Raw genomic sequence first — 19,986 nt, 5'->3', positions numbered from 1 at the left:
TAAGTTGTTACCACAGTGTATTTCAACCATTAATTAATTTGAACTTTTTCAAGACTATTTCTATTGTGTAAAGAAAGTATTTCTATATGTCAGTATCCTTAATTCTTCCTGGAACATGGTAAGAGTTTATATAAATATATAAATTGAATACCTCCATTTTAATGATCTGCCTAGTCCATGTGTATTGAAATTAACTCATTTCTTATGTTCTCTCTTCCTTTGGCTCAGAATTCAGAATTTTGTTTTTATTCAGAATTGCTTCACTCTTCCACATATGTTGCAGTTCGCTATAGTAAAACTAGTTGAAAGAGACCTTAATATTATGAGGACTGATAGTGTGGTTGAGAAGCGTTGGTGGAAGCACTGGGATAGGGAATTGAAAAAAAAAAATTATATTGACACAATTGTGTATCCCTAGGGAAGGCTGTAAGCCAAAAAATCTAAGCAAAATATATATGTATACACACACATTATATATATTTATATATACTATATATTGTGTATATGTAAGTATATATAATGTATATATATAGTATATATATAGACATTTCCAGTATATGTATAAATATATATATAGTGTGTGTGTGTATATATATATTTTGAGACAGAGTCTCACTCTGTGGCACAGGCTGAAGTGCAGTGGCACTCTCTTGGCTCACTGCAACCACCACTTCCTGGGTCCAAGCTATTCTCATGCCTCAGCGTCCCGAGTAGCTGGGATTACAGGCATGCACCACCATGCCCAGCTGATTTTTTTTGTATCTTCAGTAGCCGTGGGGTTTCCACTATTTTGGTCAGGCTAGTTTGTCTCCTATCCTCAAGTGATCTGCCCACTTTGGCCTCCCGAAGTCCTGGGATTACAGATATGAACCACTGTGCCTGCCCTAAGCATAATATTTTAAATTTTCTTATTGACCCTTGACCATATTCCAAAATTGTGGAGACAGTGTTTGTAAGTTTTCTACTTAAAATCGAAGGTGAGCTAGTTGTTTTAGCATGGTATTTTCTGTTAACTTATGATGTGCTATTGTTCGTGTAAAATGGAGTGAAAGAGCTAAAGAGCTGTTACATAGAGTGATGGAATTGGGAAGGTGGGCAAATTTTAAACTTCTTGAATCAGTTTTTTCCAGTGGTCTTATTACTTTGACTGCAAATTACGAGTATATCAGCCACACCCATGATTGAATGGTGAGGTGTGGGGTGGTTCATTGCCTTGTTCAGTTTCATAGCTTTTCTCCATTAACATTTGTAATTGAGAGGTAATGATAAATGTATTTTGGAGAATGATACTGATATTATTGGCCTCTGTTTGATTTAATACTCTTTGAAGATAGCCTAATTGAAATGCTAATAAGTGGACCTGGTATAACTTATATAATGCATAAAATGTATATTACCTTGCCCTGCTCTACTGTTGAAAAATGTGTATGCTTTTTCATTACATTTACAATTTAAAAAATGATGCTATTTGTATTATTGAACAATTGTTTTCTTTATTTCTTTCAATGATTTTACAGATGTTTCTTGATTCTTAGTTTTAAATCAAAGTGTAAATTGAGGCAGTTTAAGAAGAACTGAGCTCATAAGTACATGTTTGTCATATACATAGTTGGAATAGTTAAGTGAAAGAAAAATACTTACCAATATGTTATGAGTGAAATTTTGTAGAATTTGAGGAATCTTAAGTATTTTTGTTCCTGTGAATATGACTTATTTAAAAGATTTAATACTTCTCAGATTTTTATGTTAGAGTTAACATCTGTGTTATTTGGTTAGCCTGTAAATAAGAAATAGGCATTGTAATGTGAATTCACAGGTTTTTATGAAGTCTGTTTACGTATTGTCCCTATGTTTCAATGTATTTGCATCTGAGAGTGCTTGGATTGCAGTTACAGAATTGAGCGTAGCACACAATTGTACAGATTTTTGTTCTTTGCCATCTTGCTCAGTGTTATTAAAATTCTTATCCACATACAGATATCAAGACTGTTAGGTGAAATAGTAATGTGGAACAGCATACCTGCAGGATAACTTATCCATTGATTGTTAATTGTAAAGTATATATTTACTTTACAAAGTAGAGATTTCAGTGTTAACACCAAAGTTATCAAACTTGGTGTCGTTAGCGGGACAACCTCACTTTATGTGCTCATGGTACGATGTAATATAACCTGTAGTGAATCCCCTAAACTATTTAACCTCAATCTAATCAGACCATTAGGTTTAAATTTTAGCTTACAGAAAATATACAGGCTGGGCGCCATGGCTTGCACCTGGAATCCTAGCACTTTGGGAGGTCGAGACAGGCGGATTGCTTGAGGTCAGGAATCCAAGACCAACCTGGCCAACATGGCGAAAGAAACCCCATATCTGCTAGAAATACAAAAATTAGCCAGACTTGGTGGCACATGTCTTTAGTCCCAGCTACTCAGGAGGTTGAGGCAGGAGAATCACTTGAAACCAGGAGGCAGAGGTTGGAGTGAGCCAAGATCGTGTCACTGCACTCCAGCCTGGGCCATAGAGCGAGACTCCGTCTCAAAAAAAAATAAATAAATAAGAAAATACACAATACAGTAACTAGAAGAGCAAATCAACCTATGTCACTGGAAAATAATTAAATCAAGGATATAGAACATTCTGTAAGGCAGCTGGCCCACTTAAAGTCATGGGAAATGAGAGTGGTGAATATGGGCTGGGGGTCGTGGCTCATGCCTGTAATCCCAGCACTTTGGGAGGCCAAGGAGGGTGGATCACTTGAGGTCAGGAGTTTGAGACCAGCCTGGCCAACATGACAAAACCCCGGCTCTACTAAAAATACAAAAATTAGCTGGGCATGGTGGCGGGCGCCTGTAATCCCAGCTATTCGGGAGGCTGAGGCAGGAGAATCACTTTAATCCTGGAGGTGGAGGTTGTAGTGAGCTGAGATTATACCCTTGCACAGAATAATGAAACTAAGGAAACATCCTGTTGCAATCGGTGAACTTTTTTGGATCCTTATTGAATAAAAATGGCTATGAAAGACATTTTGGGGGGCAGTGGTGAAATTTGAATTCAGACTTGGTGTTAGATGACACAAGGGAATTGTTTATTTTTCCTTGGTGTGTTAATTGTACTGAAGTTACATTAGAGAAAATTCTTACTTTTAAGAGATGCCAGGTCATATGGGATGAAGTATTACATTTATAACTTACTTTGAAAAGATTCAACCAAAATAAAATTACTTTGAGTAAGTAGTGTCTGTTTTGGTCAGTCTGCACAAAAGCAAGTGTGATGGCTCACCCAGGAATTTACTTAAATGTTAAGACATGACACAGTGCACTCATCAATTAGTATGAGTTAAGTTGATTCTGTAATTGTAGAACTCACAACAAAATGGGGATTCCTAGGGAAGGGCTCATTTGATGAACAAGAGAGCAAGCAGGAATGGGAGAACTAGTAAGGATGGCAGGGGGATTGAACTTTAATTGTGATTATGGGGTCAGAGATGGAACCATCCTCTTTGTTAAACTATCTTTAGACAGATGTAGCAAATATGATGAAATGTTAACAGTTGTTAAATCTAGGAAGTGTGTATATAGGTGTTCATTATTTTTGTTCTGTGTGTTTGAAAATTTTCATAATAGAAGTATTTACAGATCAAATTAAAGTTTTAGAATAATGTGATTATTTCTATTTTAGCAACCAAAGGACACAATGAGATTAGATGAAACGATGCTGGTCAAACAGTTGCTGCCAGAAATCTGCCATTTTCTTCACACCTGTCGTGAAGGAAACCAGCATGCAGCTGAACTTCGGAATTCTGCCTCTGGGGTTTTATTTTCTCTCAGCTGCAACAACTTCAATGCAGTCTTTAGTCGCATTTCTACCAGGTTAGTGTGTAAATCCACATGGGACTAAAGTAATATGAATATTAGAAGTCTTGATTTTGGCTACATAAAAAGTTAACAGAAATGAGGATTTTGTTTTGAGACAAGTTCAGTTGCCCCTCACAGCAGCTTCAACCTCCCAGGCTTAGGTGATCCTCCTACCTCAGCCTCCGGAGAAATGAGTTTGTCTGGGCTTTCATAGAAATTGTATGCATTAATATCTTTGACATTTTAATTGTGTAATATTGTGATATTGATATGTGCAATTAAATAAGAGCATTGTTATGAATGTGAAAGTCTAAATTTTACATTAAAATATCTGCCATGAGCAGGCTTTAAAAAACAATACTAGGTATGAACTTTTGGTTTGGCTTTTTAAACATGTTATTCCTTTAAATGAAACTACCCAATCAGATGGAATAATTGATGAGAGTGGTCAGAATTCGAATACTTTCACAACTCTACCCTTTATCACAAGATCTTAGGTTACCAAAAAACAAAACAAAAACAAAAAAAAACCTAAGTGATGTGGAAACACAAGGAAGTGAATAATTGCAAAGTAGAATTCTCCAGAAAGTGGACTGGGTTTTAAGTGTATGTAAAATACTGCCATTTATTGAGTATTTACAGCATTTCCTTTGCTGTCTCATCCTCACAGTAACCCTGCTGATACTTCCCCCATTTTACAGGTGAGCAAACTAATAAAAAAGTTAAGGTGATGTGTCAAATAATGGAGGACCCAAAATTTCTAAGTCAGACTGGCTTCAGAATTCATATTAGTTTCACTATACCAGATTGCTTCCCTATCTATTTTAGCCACATTTTGATGAAATCCTTCTTATAAAATATACTTCTGTTTTTAAAGATGTATCAGAAATATAATTTAAGCTTTTATTCATGACTCAAAATTATCCTGAGCATTAGTTGTGATATGCTACATACAGGTGGAGAAATTAGTATAGGTAGTGCCCTATGGGATAGAATTATAAGTGACAGTAGCAAGTAACTCTGCACATTGTTGTTATGCAAATGATTTGCCTTTCTCAGGCAAGTAAAGTCAAATGGGTTGTTAACTTAATTAGACACTATAGCACAAATTATTTAGTGATTCATGGATCGAAAACTAATACCGAATAGAGAAAAACAGTCCTCTCTGTTGATGCCTGCATCTTTGGCTTGTCAGTGTTGTATGAACAGTGGACTTTATTAGTCAGATTTACTGATTCCTTTGTTGTTTTCCAGCAGGTGTGAATGACAACATACATCACCATTTGAGAATTTGTGTTATGTTTTTTTGGGGAATTGATTAACTTCAAAGTCCTGCAATCTTTTAATCAACAATGACATTTCTGTAATTAAGATCCTAGGCAGCAATATTTTTCAACCTCAACGCAATTCTTGATCCAAAGAAAATTAAAGTTTTATTTAATGGTATATTACTGATAATCTTGGGTGATATATATATGATAGAAAAATATTTTCATGAAATCTTTTGAGCAGTAACATTTTATATTCTGAGTAATAATACAGTGGTTGAGTCAGCAAGGTAATAGATACCTACAGAATAGGAGGGTGGAAAATTGTATTTAATAAAAAATGCAAACTGTTTTCATTTAGGTGACTGCTAGGCCAGCCTTACTATTTGAGACACCTGTTACATTGAAGTTTGAAAATGATACAAAAAAGCCCAAGTGTCTTTTAGTCTATCAATGCATGAGCTGCTTTATAGAACACAACAAATGTGCCACCTTGGAAAATTCTAGAAAATTTCTAGTCACCAAAGGTTTTACTTTATGGGATTTTGCAGCATTAGTACATGTAAAAAATAAGCAACTTTTGTTTATTTCCTGAATCTAGTTCACTGTTGCCAGAATAGAAACCAAGTGTCTAAAATTTTACTAGCTTTTAGAGGACAGACCGCTCAGAAATGGCATCTACGAAATAACATTGTTTCAGACAACTGCATTTGCAGTTTCATTTAGCTTGTGTCAGAAATAGGAGCTGATCTTGTTAAAGGATCACTCATCTAAAAGACCATTATGATGGTTTACTTTAAGTGGGAACGATGGTTTACTTTAAGTGGGAACATCTTACGCTGTCATAGTATTAGGTGACTTAAAATATGCATGTGGCTTGAATGGCAGTTCTTTCTAAAGATTGATTTTATGTTTTATATACAATAGATGAATCAGTATCATGAAGATGTTTCCTGTTTGTCCATTCTCCCCATCAATGTTTCTCCTTTAATATTTGGTTTTTATATTTCTGACCTTTATTTTTCTTTAGGGGAAGATAGGCTATAGATTTATTTATTTATTTATTTTTTGAGACATAGTCTCTCTCTGTCACCTAGTCTGGAGTGCAGTGATGTGAACATGGCTCACTGCAGCCTCGACCTCCTGGGCTCAAGAGATCCTCCCACCTCAGCCTCTCGAGTAGCCAGGACTGCAGGCACGTGCCACCATGCCTGGCTAGTTTCTTTTTTTTGTAGAGACAGGGTCTTGCCATGTTGTTGAGGCTTGTCTTGAACCCCTGGGCTCAAAGGATCCTCCTGCCTTAGCCTCCCAAAGTGTTGGGGTTACAGGGTATGAGCTACCAGGCCTGGCTGGCTATAAATCTTAAGATAGCTTCATTTTTCTCCTGTACTATACCATTTTCTGTGGTTCATGGTACTATTTTATGTAGAGGAGTAGCTGCTTTCTCCACAGAATTACTCCACAACTGCAGTTGATCTAGTTGTTTTGTAGTGAGATGGTACTTCAGAATATCTAATTTGATATACCACCAGAAGCAGAAAACCCAATGACTTTAAACGTCATTGGGTTCTTTACAGTTTACTATTTGGTTCTATGTAAATCTGTTCATTATGGTTTCTTACTCCTTTTATAAAAATAGTTTTCAGTTTTTTTATATGTCTCTGATCATTTAAAACGTATTTTACATTCTCTTTAGTATTGTTTAATATTGATTTGTTTGTGCTGATTCATTCATAGTGAATTGTTTCATCTCAGTTTTGGAATCCTTGATTGGAAAGTTATCTTTAGTGGGGCCTATATTTTCTTTGAGAATCTTTTGTAGGCTTGGGTGAGGGAGTGTTCTAGTGATGGTTTTGCATTTGCATTTGCCAGGTGCCCAGTTCTGGAACTATTTTTTTTTTAATTTCTCAGTCCCAACCTATATGGGCAGTATAAATTTGAAGCCTAAACTCTTAGAAGGTAAATAGCTCTAGATGACTTTTTTCACTTTATCCAAAGTTTAGACAGAGCAGGTAAGCTTCTTTGTGCTGGTAGATTTTTTTTCTTTTTTCTTTTTTTTTGTGAGGGGTGGTGGCGGCGGGGGAAGTGCATTGTTCTTTCTAGTTCATATTTTATGCAGGGCCCCAGTTAGAATCCTGAATTATTAGGTTACAAGGCTTTATATCCAGTCTCCAAGTGGATGTTAAGCCCCAAGCTTCTAGGTTAAGGAGAATCAAAAACCTCACTCATCTTTCCTTTGTTGCAGGGCCGGACCATGTACTCATGCACTTAACTCTCTGGTTTTCAGTTTTCTTCTTTTCTGGACCTATACATTTAAAGTATCTTCCAGTATGCCTAGTCTTTCTAGATGGTTTAGTGACGGGTTTTCTACTCTTCATTTATTTTGCTCAGAGTACCCTTTATCTGATTTCTCTGCTTCAGAAATGATGTTTAACCTTCACAAAATACCTGCTCCTGATAAGAGTACCAGACTACCTTTTATAAAGGGACAAAATTTTTCTTCCATTTTTCACAAACACAAGAGTCAGCTTTTGAAAAGTTGGTGTTGCTAATCTATGATGTTGTGTTTTCTAAGGAGCCGTACTCCATATTTCTATGCTCTTTGCAGCAGCTGTGGAATTTTTAGCATTGAGGACAACCTCATTCCCAGCTTGAAATGCTGAGCTTTTCTTACCCTGATGATAAGAAGAGTGTTCATGTAAGTGCTTAGAATAGTTTTACTGTTAGTTGTAGGCTAATTAAAGCTAAAGTGAGTGAAAGGAAAATTTGAGAAGAAAGAATAGGATTGATTACATTCTTACCAACTGAAGGTTTAGTGTAATGATTAATAACTCAGTTGCAAATTGCACTAAATGATTAAAATTCAAGTTAATTCTTATAAATTATAAGACCACATAGTATTTGTGCCTTTTCACCATATCTGTATTGCTGCATTTGTAAAAGTTAGCAATTTAATTGTGCTGCTTATGTTTTTGATGTCTATTAATATGAATAATGAGTATGCCTCATTAGGTAGCATAATTTAATAGGTTAGCAATACCAACTTTTGAAAATCTGAGCACTGTGGTTTTTGATGTAAAATGGAAGAAAAGTTTAATTGCTTTTATTAACATTTAGGCTAAGTGAATTTCTTTTATCAGTTTAAAAGTATCTACATATTTGTTAAGTGTTAAATTTTTCTACATTTGTGATAACCTCATATTCAGCATAAGAGAAGCTTTGGTTTAAACCGATATTCCTGTCCTTATAAGCTTACATTCTACTGTGAAGAAGGGATATTAATCAAATAATTACATAAACACATGTACAAGCTGAAAAGTGCAATGAAAAAAGGCTTACTCAGTTTTCAAATACAAAGTAAATGTACCCTGTGAATATAAAGTTTCATTCATGTTTCAGAAATCTAGTTGATATAAGTAGAAGTTAGTAAAATCCAGCTTACTTATTATAGTTTTACTTTTAATTAAAATTATACTTATAATTTGAAATATGAATTTTTAAAACTGTTCATTGTAGAAAAATTAAAACATACACATGGCAGAGAGAACAGTACTTCAGTTCCCCATGCATCTCTTACCCTGCTTTAACTGTTTCCAGCATGCTATGATTTCTCTTCCTCCCTTTTTAGTAATTTAAAGCAAACCCCAGACGTCATTTCACCTGTAAATATTTCAGTATATATCTCTAATAAATAGATTTTTAAGCATTTAACTATAGTATTGTCATACCTATCAAGAATCATAATTCCTTAATATGTATTGCCAAATTTGTGTTTTTTTTTTTTCATTATCTCAGAAATGGCTTTTTTATTTGTTTTATTCAAATTAAGATACAAACAGGATGCATACTTTGCAATTGGTTGATATTTCTCCTGAGCCTCTGTTCATCTGTATCATTTCTTCATTTCTTCACCTTGCTCTCCATTTTTTCTCATGCCGTTTATTTGTTGGACTGTGTTATTTGCCTTCTAAAACTTTCTACATTCTGTATTTGGGTTTCACTGGATTCAGGTTCATTTGGCTGGGAGGACAAGAATACTTTACTGATGATGCTATGTGGTTCCTAAAGCATCACATCAGGAAACATGTCCTATTACTGACTTTTAATGTTATGATCAGTGGTTGGATTTCGATGTTATCAGCGTTATGCATTCATTATACAGTTTCCCATAAATTTTTACCTAATGTTTTTGGTAATCACTGATGATAACTGCCTGGATTCCACTTCACTGGGGGCTACAAAATGAAGTTTTCTATTCTGTCATTCATTCTTTATTTTAAAATTGTGACTTCTATGAAAGATTTTTGCTTCATTGTGTGTTTAGTTATCTTGCAATACAGTCCATGCAGGATACAGACTTGACTTTCATTTTTCATTATCAGAACGAGTTGGTACCCTAACAGTTGCGAAAGGTTACCCATGAAGTTTTTTCTTTCAATATTATAACAGGCTCGTGTATTTTAATTTATTGTATGTATTTCCATTGTAGACATAATTCTTTTGATCCTCAGATTATCCCATTTTTGACAGTTGAGATGCCTAAAGTCCATACCTGTGTGATATTTGACATGACTCTGATAGTTGTTGATAGTTTCCTTGTTTTCAAGCCCAGGGTGACCTGCCCTCATCTTGTAGATCACTTGCCCCCATCCTGGAATTAAATAATTTTCCCAAAGAACCCTGGCCGAAAGGTGGAAATGTCATTTAGACACCTCAGTCTTAAGGATAAGGATGCTACAATGCTATGTTTACTGGATTATCATGGTTTCTTTTATCATATCCTTTAAGTTAGTTATGTTCCTTTAGGTTTTATAAGAAATATTTATGGCCTTATTTTATATGTGTTTTACTCTTATGAACTCATCTTTGGGGAAGAATCTGTTGAATTCAGAATTTAGAGATACCCTAAGACTTTTTTGTTTTTTTTTTTTTAAAGAGACAGGGCCTCACTCTGTTACTCAGGCTGGAGTACAGCGGTGTGATCACAGCTCATTGCAGCTTCAAACTTCTAAGCTCAAGAGATCCTCCTCCCTTAGCCTCCTGAGTAGCTGGACCTATAGGTGTGTGCCATCATGCCCGGCTAATTTTTGTATTTTTTTTGTAGAGATGATGACTTGCTATGTTGCTCAGGCTGGTCTTGAACTCCTGGCCTCAAGTGATCCTCCTGCCTTGGCGTCCCAAAGTGCTGGGATTACAGGTGTGAGCTACCACACCTGGCCCCTAATACTTAATTTGATAAGTTATTTTGGTTTTACTTTTAGGTTACAGGAATTAACTGTTTGTTCAGAAGACAATGTTGATGTTCATGATATAGAATTGTTACAGTATATCAATGTGGATTGTGCAAAATTAAAACGACTCCTGAAGGGTAAGTTTAAATGTATAATATATCTAAAAAAAAATCACTAGGTCAAAAACCAATATCATGAATGTACTAATTATATTAATTGTGCTGAACTAGAACACCAAACTGGATTTCATAATGACATTTCCTTGTGAAATAGCCAGTAATACATATGGTTAATTATTTTTCAATCTTTGAAAATAATGCAGTAGAGAAAATGAGCATTTTAAATCTTGGCAATGGAAAGTTTTGCTTAACTACAATTTTTGTTTTCAATACAGAGAATGCAAGGGTGCTCTTATTTCATTTTTCCGGAATTTGATCTCCCAAGGGTGGCTATAGGTTATAGAAGCTATCTGTTTAGCTATTATGGTGCTTTACAAAGATTGTCTATAGTAGGATATCAAAGTTTTATTGCAGAATGGAACAAGGAGATTGTGATGTTACGGTGAGAGGATGAAGTGAGCCAGAGATTTCATTTCTGACATTTCTGTTTTCAGCTCTCTTACTGACTTTACAGTATTACAAAGTCCCTTAACCTTCCATTGCCTAGTTTTGTCTCCTTGTTAAACATGTCAATAGTAGTTCCACGTATTATAACACCTAATATGTGACTTTAAAGCTTTGGAATTACTTTACATGATTGTGTGGATTGAAATAAACTATCAGAAGGAATTGAGATAAATTCTTTGGTAAGCAGTGATATGTTCATGTAAATCAGATATCAATGAGTATTCATAAACTGAGTATGAATATCTAAATTTCATTTTACAAAAAATGTTTTTTAGTTTTTGGCATTATTAGACCCTGGCTGATTTAGATATGAAACCTTATACAGTTCACACATATTTTTATTTGTAACTTAAGGAATTGTCAAACAATAGTATTTTAATATCTGACCTAAAACAGATAGAATGTTAGCTTCAAAAACGTCAGTTCTGCAATATAATTTTCAAAATACCTGGTTTTGTTTTCTTAATATTTGCTTTAAACTCAATAACTATCTCACCAGAGATGTAAAAAGGGAATACCTGTATAGAGGAATAATATAAAGCTGTGTTCTATTTATATTACCCTTGTTCATAATTTATGATTTTAGGTCATTACCATTGTGAAACCAAGCAGCAATTAAATCAGTGTTCAGTAACTTTAATAAAGGAAAATATAGGGATGATTTTAGCTGTTATACCAAGATACGAACATGTGGACAGCAATTATTTTAGATTATAATAAACCACCATTGAATTAATAGTTAAGATTTGTAACATTTTAATATCTATTATTAAGCATTGAGCAGTTGAGGAACTGAATGGTAAAATTTAGAGATCTCTATAAGTTAAAGTTAAGAAGTATTAGTGGGATTTTATGATTTTTCATAACTCTTCAGTGATGTTTTGGAAACAAGTCTAGCCCAGGTTGCCTGTGAATAGATGTTTAAAACAATAGAAATGTTCAATCCATAATAATTAATTGAAATGGCTCTTCTGTCCAAATAAGAGAAACTAATTGAATATGTAGATAAATGACTTTCTTTTATACTGTAGTAACTTTCCCATTGAATGCAGCTCCCTCATGAACATAAATTTAGAGTATATGCTGATAAATACATGAAGTGTAAAACCAATATTAAATAGGTCAGCAAAAGATGGCTCTTGGTGACAGTGATAAAAGGAATGCACCCTTTCGATAATGAGTAGTAAAGGTAGTAATGTGTTTTAAATACAATTCAACAAGCTTTTGTTGAGAAACTGTGTATAAGAAGCCATGCTAAGTGCTGGGATTACAAAAGTTAATAAAATAGGGAATCTGTCCCTAAGGAGCTCATGGCATGGTTTATGAGACAAATGATATCATTATCAAATTATTTGCAAAAAAAACTATGATAAACTCAAATAGGGTGAGTGTGAAGTGAGAGAAGAAGTATATATTTGTTTGAGGGGATGGGAGATGAGCAAGATGTGAAGGTACAATAATAGGTCAGATCATTTTAATAAAAATATGGCCAGGCCTGGTGGCTCGCACATGTAATCCCCACACTTTGGGGGAGCCAAGGCAGGAGGATTGCTTGAACCTGAGCAACATAGAGAGACCCCCATCTCTACAAGAAAATAAAAATATTAGCCAGGTGTGGTGACACGCACCTGTAGTCCCAGCTACTTGGGAGGCTGAGGTGGGAGGATCACTTGAGCCCATGAAGAGGTTGAGGTTGCAGTAAGCCGTGATCGTGCCACTGCATTCCAACCTGGGTAACAGAGTGAGATCCTGTCTGTATGTCTGTCTCTCTGTCTGTCTCTCTCTCTCTCTCTCGATATACCTATCTGTATATAGATGTATCGATCTATATGTATATATCCAGATCTATCTATGTATACTATATAGATCTGGATATATAGATAATGTCTATATCTCAATAGATATATCGAGAAAGAGAGGGAGAAAAACATTTGTTACATTTTCAGTCTGTGCTGGGCCTTGCATTATACAGTTTGCATGCCTTTTCTCATCAATTCTTATAATAACCCTGTGAAGCAATACTAGTATTATCATCTCCTGTGTGGATGAGGAAACTGAGGCCTAAGTGAATTTCCAGAGTTACAGAGCTAGTAATCAATCAGTAAAGATTGAGTTCACATCTGTTCATCTTTAGAACCAAAATACTTGACTGCTGCACTGTTGTGCTTATGAGTTATGAAGCTTTATTTTAGTGGCCATGGGAAGTGATCGAAAGGCTTTGAGGTGGGGAATACCTTAATCAGTATTTTATTTTAGATATACCACTTTGCTTGAAATTTGCAGGGTGGCTTGGTAGAGGGTTACCTGACCTTCTGGAACTTGGTTATGCAGTAATATAAGTAAGAAATAATGAGAGTTGTGGAGATCCAGATGATGGAAAGGGGTAGGATGGGGATGGGGACCAGTTTGATAGCTATTCAAAGAAGTGGAGGCCAGGCTCGGTGGCTCACGCCTGTAATCCCAGCACTTTGTTAGGCTGAGGTGGGCAGATCACCTGAGGTTAGGAGTTTGAGACCAGCCTGGCCAACATGGTGAAACCCTGTCTCTACTAAAAATACAAAAAATGGGCCGGGCGCGGTGGCGCACTCTTGTAATCCCAGCACTTTGGGAGGCCAAGGCGGGCAGATCATGAGGTCAGGAGATTGAGACCATCCTGGCTAACACGGCAAAACACTGTCTCTACTAAAAATACAAAAAATTAGCCGGGCATGGTGGCAGGTGCCTGTAGTCCCAGCTACTCCTGAGGCTGAGGCAGGAGAATGGCGTGAACCTGGGAGGCGGAGCTTGCAGTGAGCTGAGATCCTGCCACTGCACTCCAGCTTGGGCAACAGAGCGAGACTCCGTCTCAAAATTGAAATAGAAATAGGAATAGAATAGAATAGAATAGAATAGAATAGAATAGAATAGAATAGAGAATAGACTAGACTAGACTAGACTAGACTAGAATAGAATAATTAGCCGGGCATGGTGGCCCACGCCTGTAGTCCCAGCTACTCAGGTGGCGGAGGCACAGGAGAATCACTTCAACCTGGGAAACGGAGGTTGTAGTGAGCTGAGATCACGCCATTGCACTCCAGCTTGGGCAACAAGACCAAAACTCCATCTAAAAAATAGGAAAAATAAATGGAATACATAGCATTTGGTAGTTAATTTAGATATATGAGGTTAGATAATCACCAAATAGTACAGACTAAGCTGATTAGAGCAAAAAAAGGAAGGAAAGGTTGATGGCAGACGAGAGGGTTTGACCAGGAAAATGATAAATTCAGTTTTAGATCTTCTGAGTTTGAGGTATCCGTAGAATATCCAACAAGAAACTTGTAGAACTGGAAGATACTTTGGCTTTGAGAATAGATTACAGTATATAACCCATTTAAGATGTCATAAAGGTAAAGTTGTTGCTAAAGAACACTGTGAAGTGTAATGTCATTATTTGGAAATCAGTGGAGGGTGAGAGCAAAGAGAATTCAAAGGGGTACTTTTAAAAACTGATTTGGAGAGTAACTTATTTGCACATCCAGAAAAAAGACTCATCTCTCTCTTAGACACTTATATAGATGTAATAAAAATCTTTATCACTTCATTAAAAGTCAACAGGAGAAGTTCTTTGCAGAGGGACCATTGCCAGTAAAATTATTTATAGACAGGTCATTTTCTCCAGACATAAATCTTTTTCTGGATGTAGACTATAAACTTGAAGAAATTAAAATACCCAGTATATTTATATGGAGAAATGTTTACTGTTACTTGCGTTAAAATGCAGTCTACTATTCTGAGCAATCCAATTAACAAAATAAAGAAAATGAACATGCTTTTGTGATGACAAAGATATGATGAAGGCACTTTCGTATGCTGCTTGGTGATAGCATTTGGCTCAATTGGCTCAACCCTAATGAAAGGCAGCTTGGTAATCTTTATGAAGGGCCTTAAAAATATTCATCTCTTTGACTGGACACTTCTAGAGATTCCTTATCTTAAATAAGCAGTGATATGGGAAAATATTTTGATAAAAAAGTATTTATTAATGTTATTTATAATAGTGAAATAACAGAAATAACTTCAGTGTTAAAACTGGAAAACATTTAAATAACCAGTAACTTAATACAGTGACTTAAATATTATAAGAGACATCAAAGCATACTGAAAAGACCTTGGTATTAAAGCCCAATTCAGTCATTTATTAGATCTGTAACCTTAGACACACAGTTTGCTCATCTGTAATATTCTGAAAGCGTTATTAAGATTCCAAAAGAATTAAGTATATCATACTAAAAATAACTGGTATGTTTTGTTTGTGTAATAGTTACTATTGCATATAGAGCCATCAAAAATAGACCAGGTGGGGTGACCTCACGCCTGTAATCCCAGCACTTTGGAAGGCCAACGTGGGCGGATCACGAGGTCAGGAGTTCGAGACCAGCCTGACCAACATGGTGAAACCCTGTTTCTACTAAAAATACAAAAATTAGCTGGATGTGGTGGTGCACGCCTGTAATCCCCAGCTACTAGGGAGGCTGAGGCAGGAGAATCACTTGAACCTGGGAGGCAGAGGTTGCAGTGAGCCAACATTGCACCATTGCACCCCAGCCTGGGCAACACAGTGAGACTCCATCTCAAAAAAAAAAAAAATGTGTGTGTGTGTGTGTGTGTGTGTGTGTGTGTATATATATATATATGAAGAGTTTTTACTGACATAGAAAAAATTAGGGACACTGTGTAAAAAGAACGGGTTTGGTATAGCCTACATGATCTCAATTATGTTAAATATATTTGTTTTCTACATGCATAGGAAAAGTGATGGAAGAAAAACCACCACCAGATGTTAACTGTGATTGTCTCCAAATGATAGAATCATTGATGGTTTTAAAAATTTCCCTTGAACACTTATGCTTTTGCTTCCTTTCTTTTTTTCTTTTTTCTTTTTCTTTTTTTTTGGCGGAGTCTTGCTCTGTTGCTCAGGCTGGCATGCAGTGACGTGGTTATAATACACTGTAGCCTTGAAATCCTGGGCTCAAGCTATCTTCCCACTCCTGCCTTGCAAAGTGCTGAGATTATAGGCGTGAGTCATCGGGCCTGGCCCTGTATGTTTTAAAAATTTTTTTATTATACTTTAAGTTCTGGGGTACATGTGCAGAACGTGCAGGTTTGTTACATAGGTGTCCATGTGCCATGGTGGTTTGCTGCACCCATCAGCCCATCATCTACCTTAGGTATTTCTCCTAATGCTATCCCTCCCCTAGCCCTCCACCCCGCAACAGGCCCCAGTGTGTGATGGTCCCCTCCCTGTGTACATGTGTTCTGATTGTTCAACTCCCACTTAGGAGTGAGAACATGTGGTGTTTGGTTTTCTGTTCTTCTGTTAGTTTGCCAAGAATGGTGGTTTCCAATTTCATCCATGTCCCTGCAAAATACATGAGAACTTGTCCTTTTTATCCTACTGCATAGTATTCCATGGTGTTTATGTGCCACATTTTCTTTATCCAGTCTGTCATTGATGGGCATTTGGGTTGATTCTACAAGTCTTTGCTGTTGTGAACAGTACCACAATAAACATACGTGTGCATGTGTCTTTATAGCAGAATGATTTATAATCCTTTGGGTATATACCCAGTAATGGGATTGCTGGGTCAAATGGTATTTCTAGTTCTAAATCCTTGAGGAATCGCCACACTGTCTTCCACAGTGGTTGAACTAATTTACACTACCATCAACAGTGTAAAAGCGTTCCTATTTCTCCACATTCTCTCCAGCATCTTTTGTTTCCTGACTTTTTAACGATCACAATTCTAACTGGTGTGAGATGGTATCTCATTGTGGTTTTGATTTGCATTTATCTAATGACCAGTGATGATGAGCTTTTCTCTATATGTTTGTTGGCTGCATATATGTCTTCTTTTGAGAAGTGTCTGTTCATATCCTTCATCCACTTTTTGATGGGGTTTTTTTTTTGTGTGTGTTTTTCTGGTAAATTTAAGTTCTTTGTAGATTCTGGATATTAGCCCTTTGTCAGATAGGTAGATTGCAAAAATTTTCTCCCATTCTGTAGGATGCCTGTTCTCTATGATGATAGTTTATTTTGCTGTGCAGAAGCTCTTTAGTTTAATTAGATCCCATTTGTCAATTTTGGCTTTTGTTGCCGTTGCTTTTGGTGTTTTAGTCATGAAGTCTTTCCCCATGCTTATGTCCTGAATGGTATTGCCTAGGTTTTCTTCTAGGGTTTTTATGGTTTTAGGTCTTCCTTTTAAGTTTTTAGTCCATCTTGCGTTAATTATTGTATAAGGTGTTAAGGAAAGGGTCCAGTTTCAGTTTTCTGCATATAGCTGGCCAGTTTTGCCAATACCATTTATTAAATGGGGAATCCTTTCCTCATTGCTTGTTTTTGTCTGGTTTGTCAAAGGTCAGATGGTTGTAGATGTGTGGTGTTATTTCTGAGGCCTCTGTTCTGTTCCATTGGTCTATGTATCTGTTTTGGTACCAGTACCATGCTGTTTTGGTTACTGTAGCCTTGTAATACAGTTTGAAGTCAGGTAGTGTGATGCCTCCAGCTTTGTTCTTTTTGCTTAGGATTGTCTTGGTTATGCAAGCTCTTTTTTGGTTTCATATGAAATTTTAAAGTAATTTTTTCTGATTCTATGAAGAAAGTCAGTGGTAGTTTGATGGGGTAGTATTGAATCTATAAATTGGTTTGGGCAGTATGGCCATTTTCACGATATTGATTCTTCCTATCCTTGAGCATGGAATGTTTTTCCATTTGTTTGTATCCTCTCTGGCTGGCATCTGGCAGGTGCCCCTCTGGGACAGAGCTTCCATGGGTAAGAACAGGCAGCAGTCTTTGTTGTTCTGCAGCCTCCACTGGTGATACCCTGGCAAACAGGGTCTGGAATGGACCTCCAGCAAACTCCAGACCTGCAGCAGAGGGGTCTGACTGTTAGAAGGAAAACTAAGAAAGGAATAGTATCAACATCAAAGACTAAAGGTAGGTAAATCCACGAAGATGGGGAGAAACCAGTGCAAAAAGGCTGAAAAAAAAAAAACCAGAACGCCTCTTCTCCTCCAAAGGATCACAACTCCTCACCAGCAGGGGAACAAAACTGGACGAAGAATGAGTTTGACGAATTGACAATAGTAGGCGTCAGGAGATGGGTAATAACAAACTCCTTGGAGCTAAAGGAGCATGTTCTAAGCCAATGCAAGGAAGTGAAGAACCTGTAAAAAAGATTAGACGAATTGGTGACTAGAGTAACCATCTTAGAGAAGAACATAAATGACCTGATGGAGCTGAAAAATACAGCATGAGAACTTCGTGAAGCATACACAAGTATTAATAGCCAAATCAATCAAGCAGAAGAAAGGATATCAGAGATTGAAGATCAACTCAATGAAATAAAGTGAGAAGACACGATTAGAGAAAAAAGAGCAAAAAGAAACGAGCAAAGCCTCCAAGAAATATGGGACTATGTGAAAAGACCAAATCTATGTTTGATTGGTGTAACTGAAAGTGACGGGGAGAATGGAACCAAGTTGGAAAACACTCTTCAAGATATTATCCAGGAGAACTTCCCCAACCTAGCAAGGCAGGCCAACATTCAAATTTAGGAAATACAGAGAACACTATGAAGATAATCTTCAACAAGAGCAACCCCAAGACATATAATCGTCAGATTCACCAAAGGTTGAAATGAAGGAAAAAATGTTAAAGGCAGCAAGAGAGAAAGGTCGGGTTACCCACAAAGGGAAACGCATCAGACTAACAGTGGATCTCTAGGCAGAAACCTTACAAGCCAGAATAGAGTGGGGGCCAATATTCAGCATTCTTAAAGAAAAGAATTTTCATCCCAGAATTTCATATCCAGCCAAACTAAGCTTCGTAAGTGAAGGAGAAATAAAATCCTTTACAGACAAGCAAATGCTGAGAGATTTTGTCACCACCAGGCCTGCCTTACAAGAGCTCGTAATGGAAACACTAAGCATGGAAAGGAACAACCGGTACCAGCCATGGCAAAAACATACCAAATTGTAAAGACCATCTATACTATGAAGAAACTGCATCAACTAATGGACAAAATAACCAGTTAGCATCATAGTGACAAATTCACATGTAACAATATTAACCTTAAATGTAAACAGACTAAATAACCAGCTAGCATCATAATAACAAATTCACACATAACAATATTAACTTTAAATGTAAACAGGCTAAATGCCCCAATTAAAAGACACAGACTGGCAAACTGGGTAAAGAGTCAAGACCCATCAGTGTGCTGCGTTCAGGAGACCCATCTCACATGCAAAGATACACACAGGTTCAAAATAAAGGGATGGAGGAAGATTTACCAAGTAAATGGAAAGCAAAAAACAGCAGGGTTGCAATCCTAGTCTCTGATAAAACAGACTTTAAACCAACAAAAAAGATCAAAAGAACCAAAGAAGGGTATTACATAATGGTAAAGGGATCGATGCAACAAGAAGAGCTAACTACCCTAAATATATATGCACCCAATACAGGAGCACCTAGATTCATGAAGCAAGTCCTTAGAGACCTACAAAGAGACTTAGACTCCCACACAATAATAGTGGGAGACTTTAACACCCCACTGTCAACATTAGACAGATCAATGAGACAGAAAATTAACAAGAATATCCAGGACTTGAACTCAACTCTGGACCAAGCGGATCTAATAGACATCTGCAGAACTCTCCACCCCTAATCAACACAATATACTTCTCAACACCACATTGCACTTATTCTAAAATTGACCACATAATTGGAAGTACAACACTCCTCAGCAAATGCCAAAGAATGGAAATCATAACAAATAGTCTCTCAGACCACAGTGCAATCAAATTAGAACTCAGGATTAAGAAACTCACTCTAAACCACACAACTACATGGAAACTGAAGAACCTGCTCCTGAATGACTACTGGGAAAATAACGAAATGAAGGCAGAAATAAAGATGTTCTTTCAAACCAATGAGAAAAATACACAACGTAGCAGAACCTCTGGG

The 19,986-nt window shown here is 36.5% G+C and overlaps 1 protein-coding gene across 1 annotated transcript in view; it reads left to right on the top strand.

The window, feature by feature from the left end:
- Positions 1–19,986, top strand: part of NF1 (neurofibromin 1) — a 293,561-nt gene that overhangs the window by 72,336 nt on the left and 201,239 nt on the right. Inside the window, 2 exon segments of the mRNA XM_017890864.1 lie at positions 3,679–3,869; positions 10,384–10,490. Of these exon segments, the coding sequence (XP_017746353.1) occupies positions 3,679–3,869; positions 10,384–10,490 (298 nt within the window).

This window comes from Rhinopithecus bieti, unplaced genomic scaffold (genome assembly GCF_001698545.2).
Source record: "Rhinopithecus bieti isolate Rb0 unplaced genomic scaffold, ASM169854v2 scaffold_19652, whole genome shotgun sequence".
Taxonomy (NCBI): domain Eukaryota; kingdom Metazoa; phylum Chordata; class Mammalia; order Primates; family Cercopithecidae; genus Rhinopithecus; species Rhinopithecus bieti.
The sequence above is the reverse complement of the archived record's forward strand: the minus strand, read 5'-3'. Positions and strand labels throughout refer to the sequence as shown.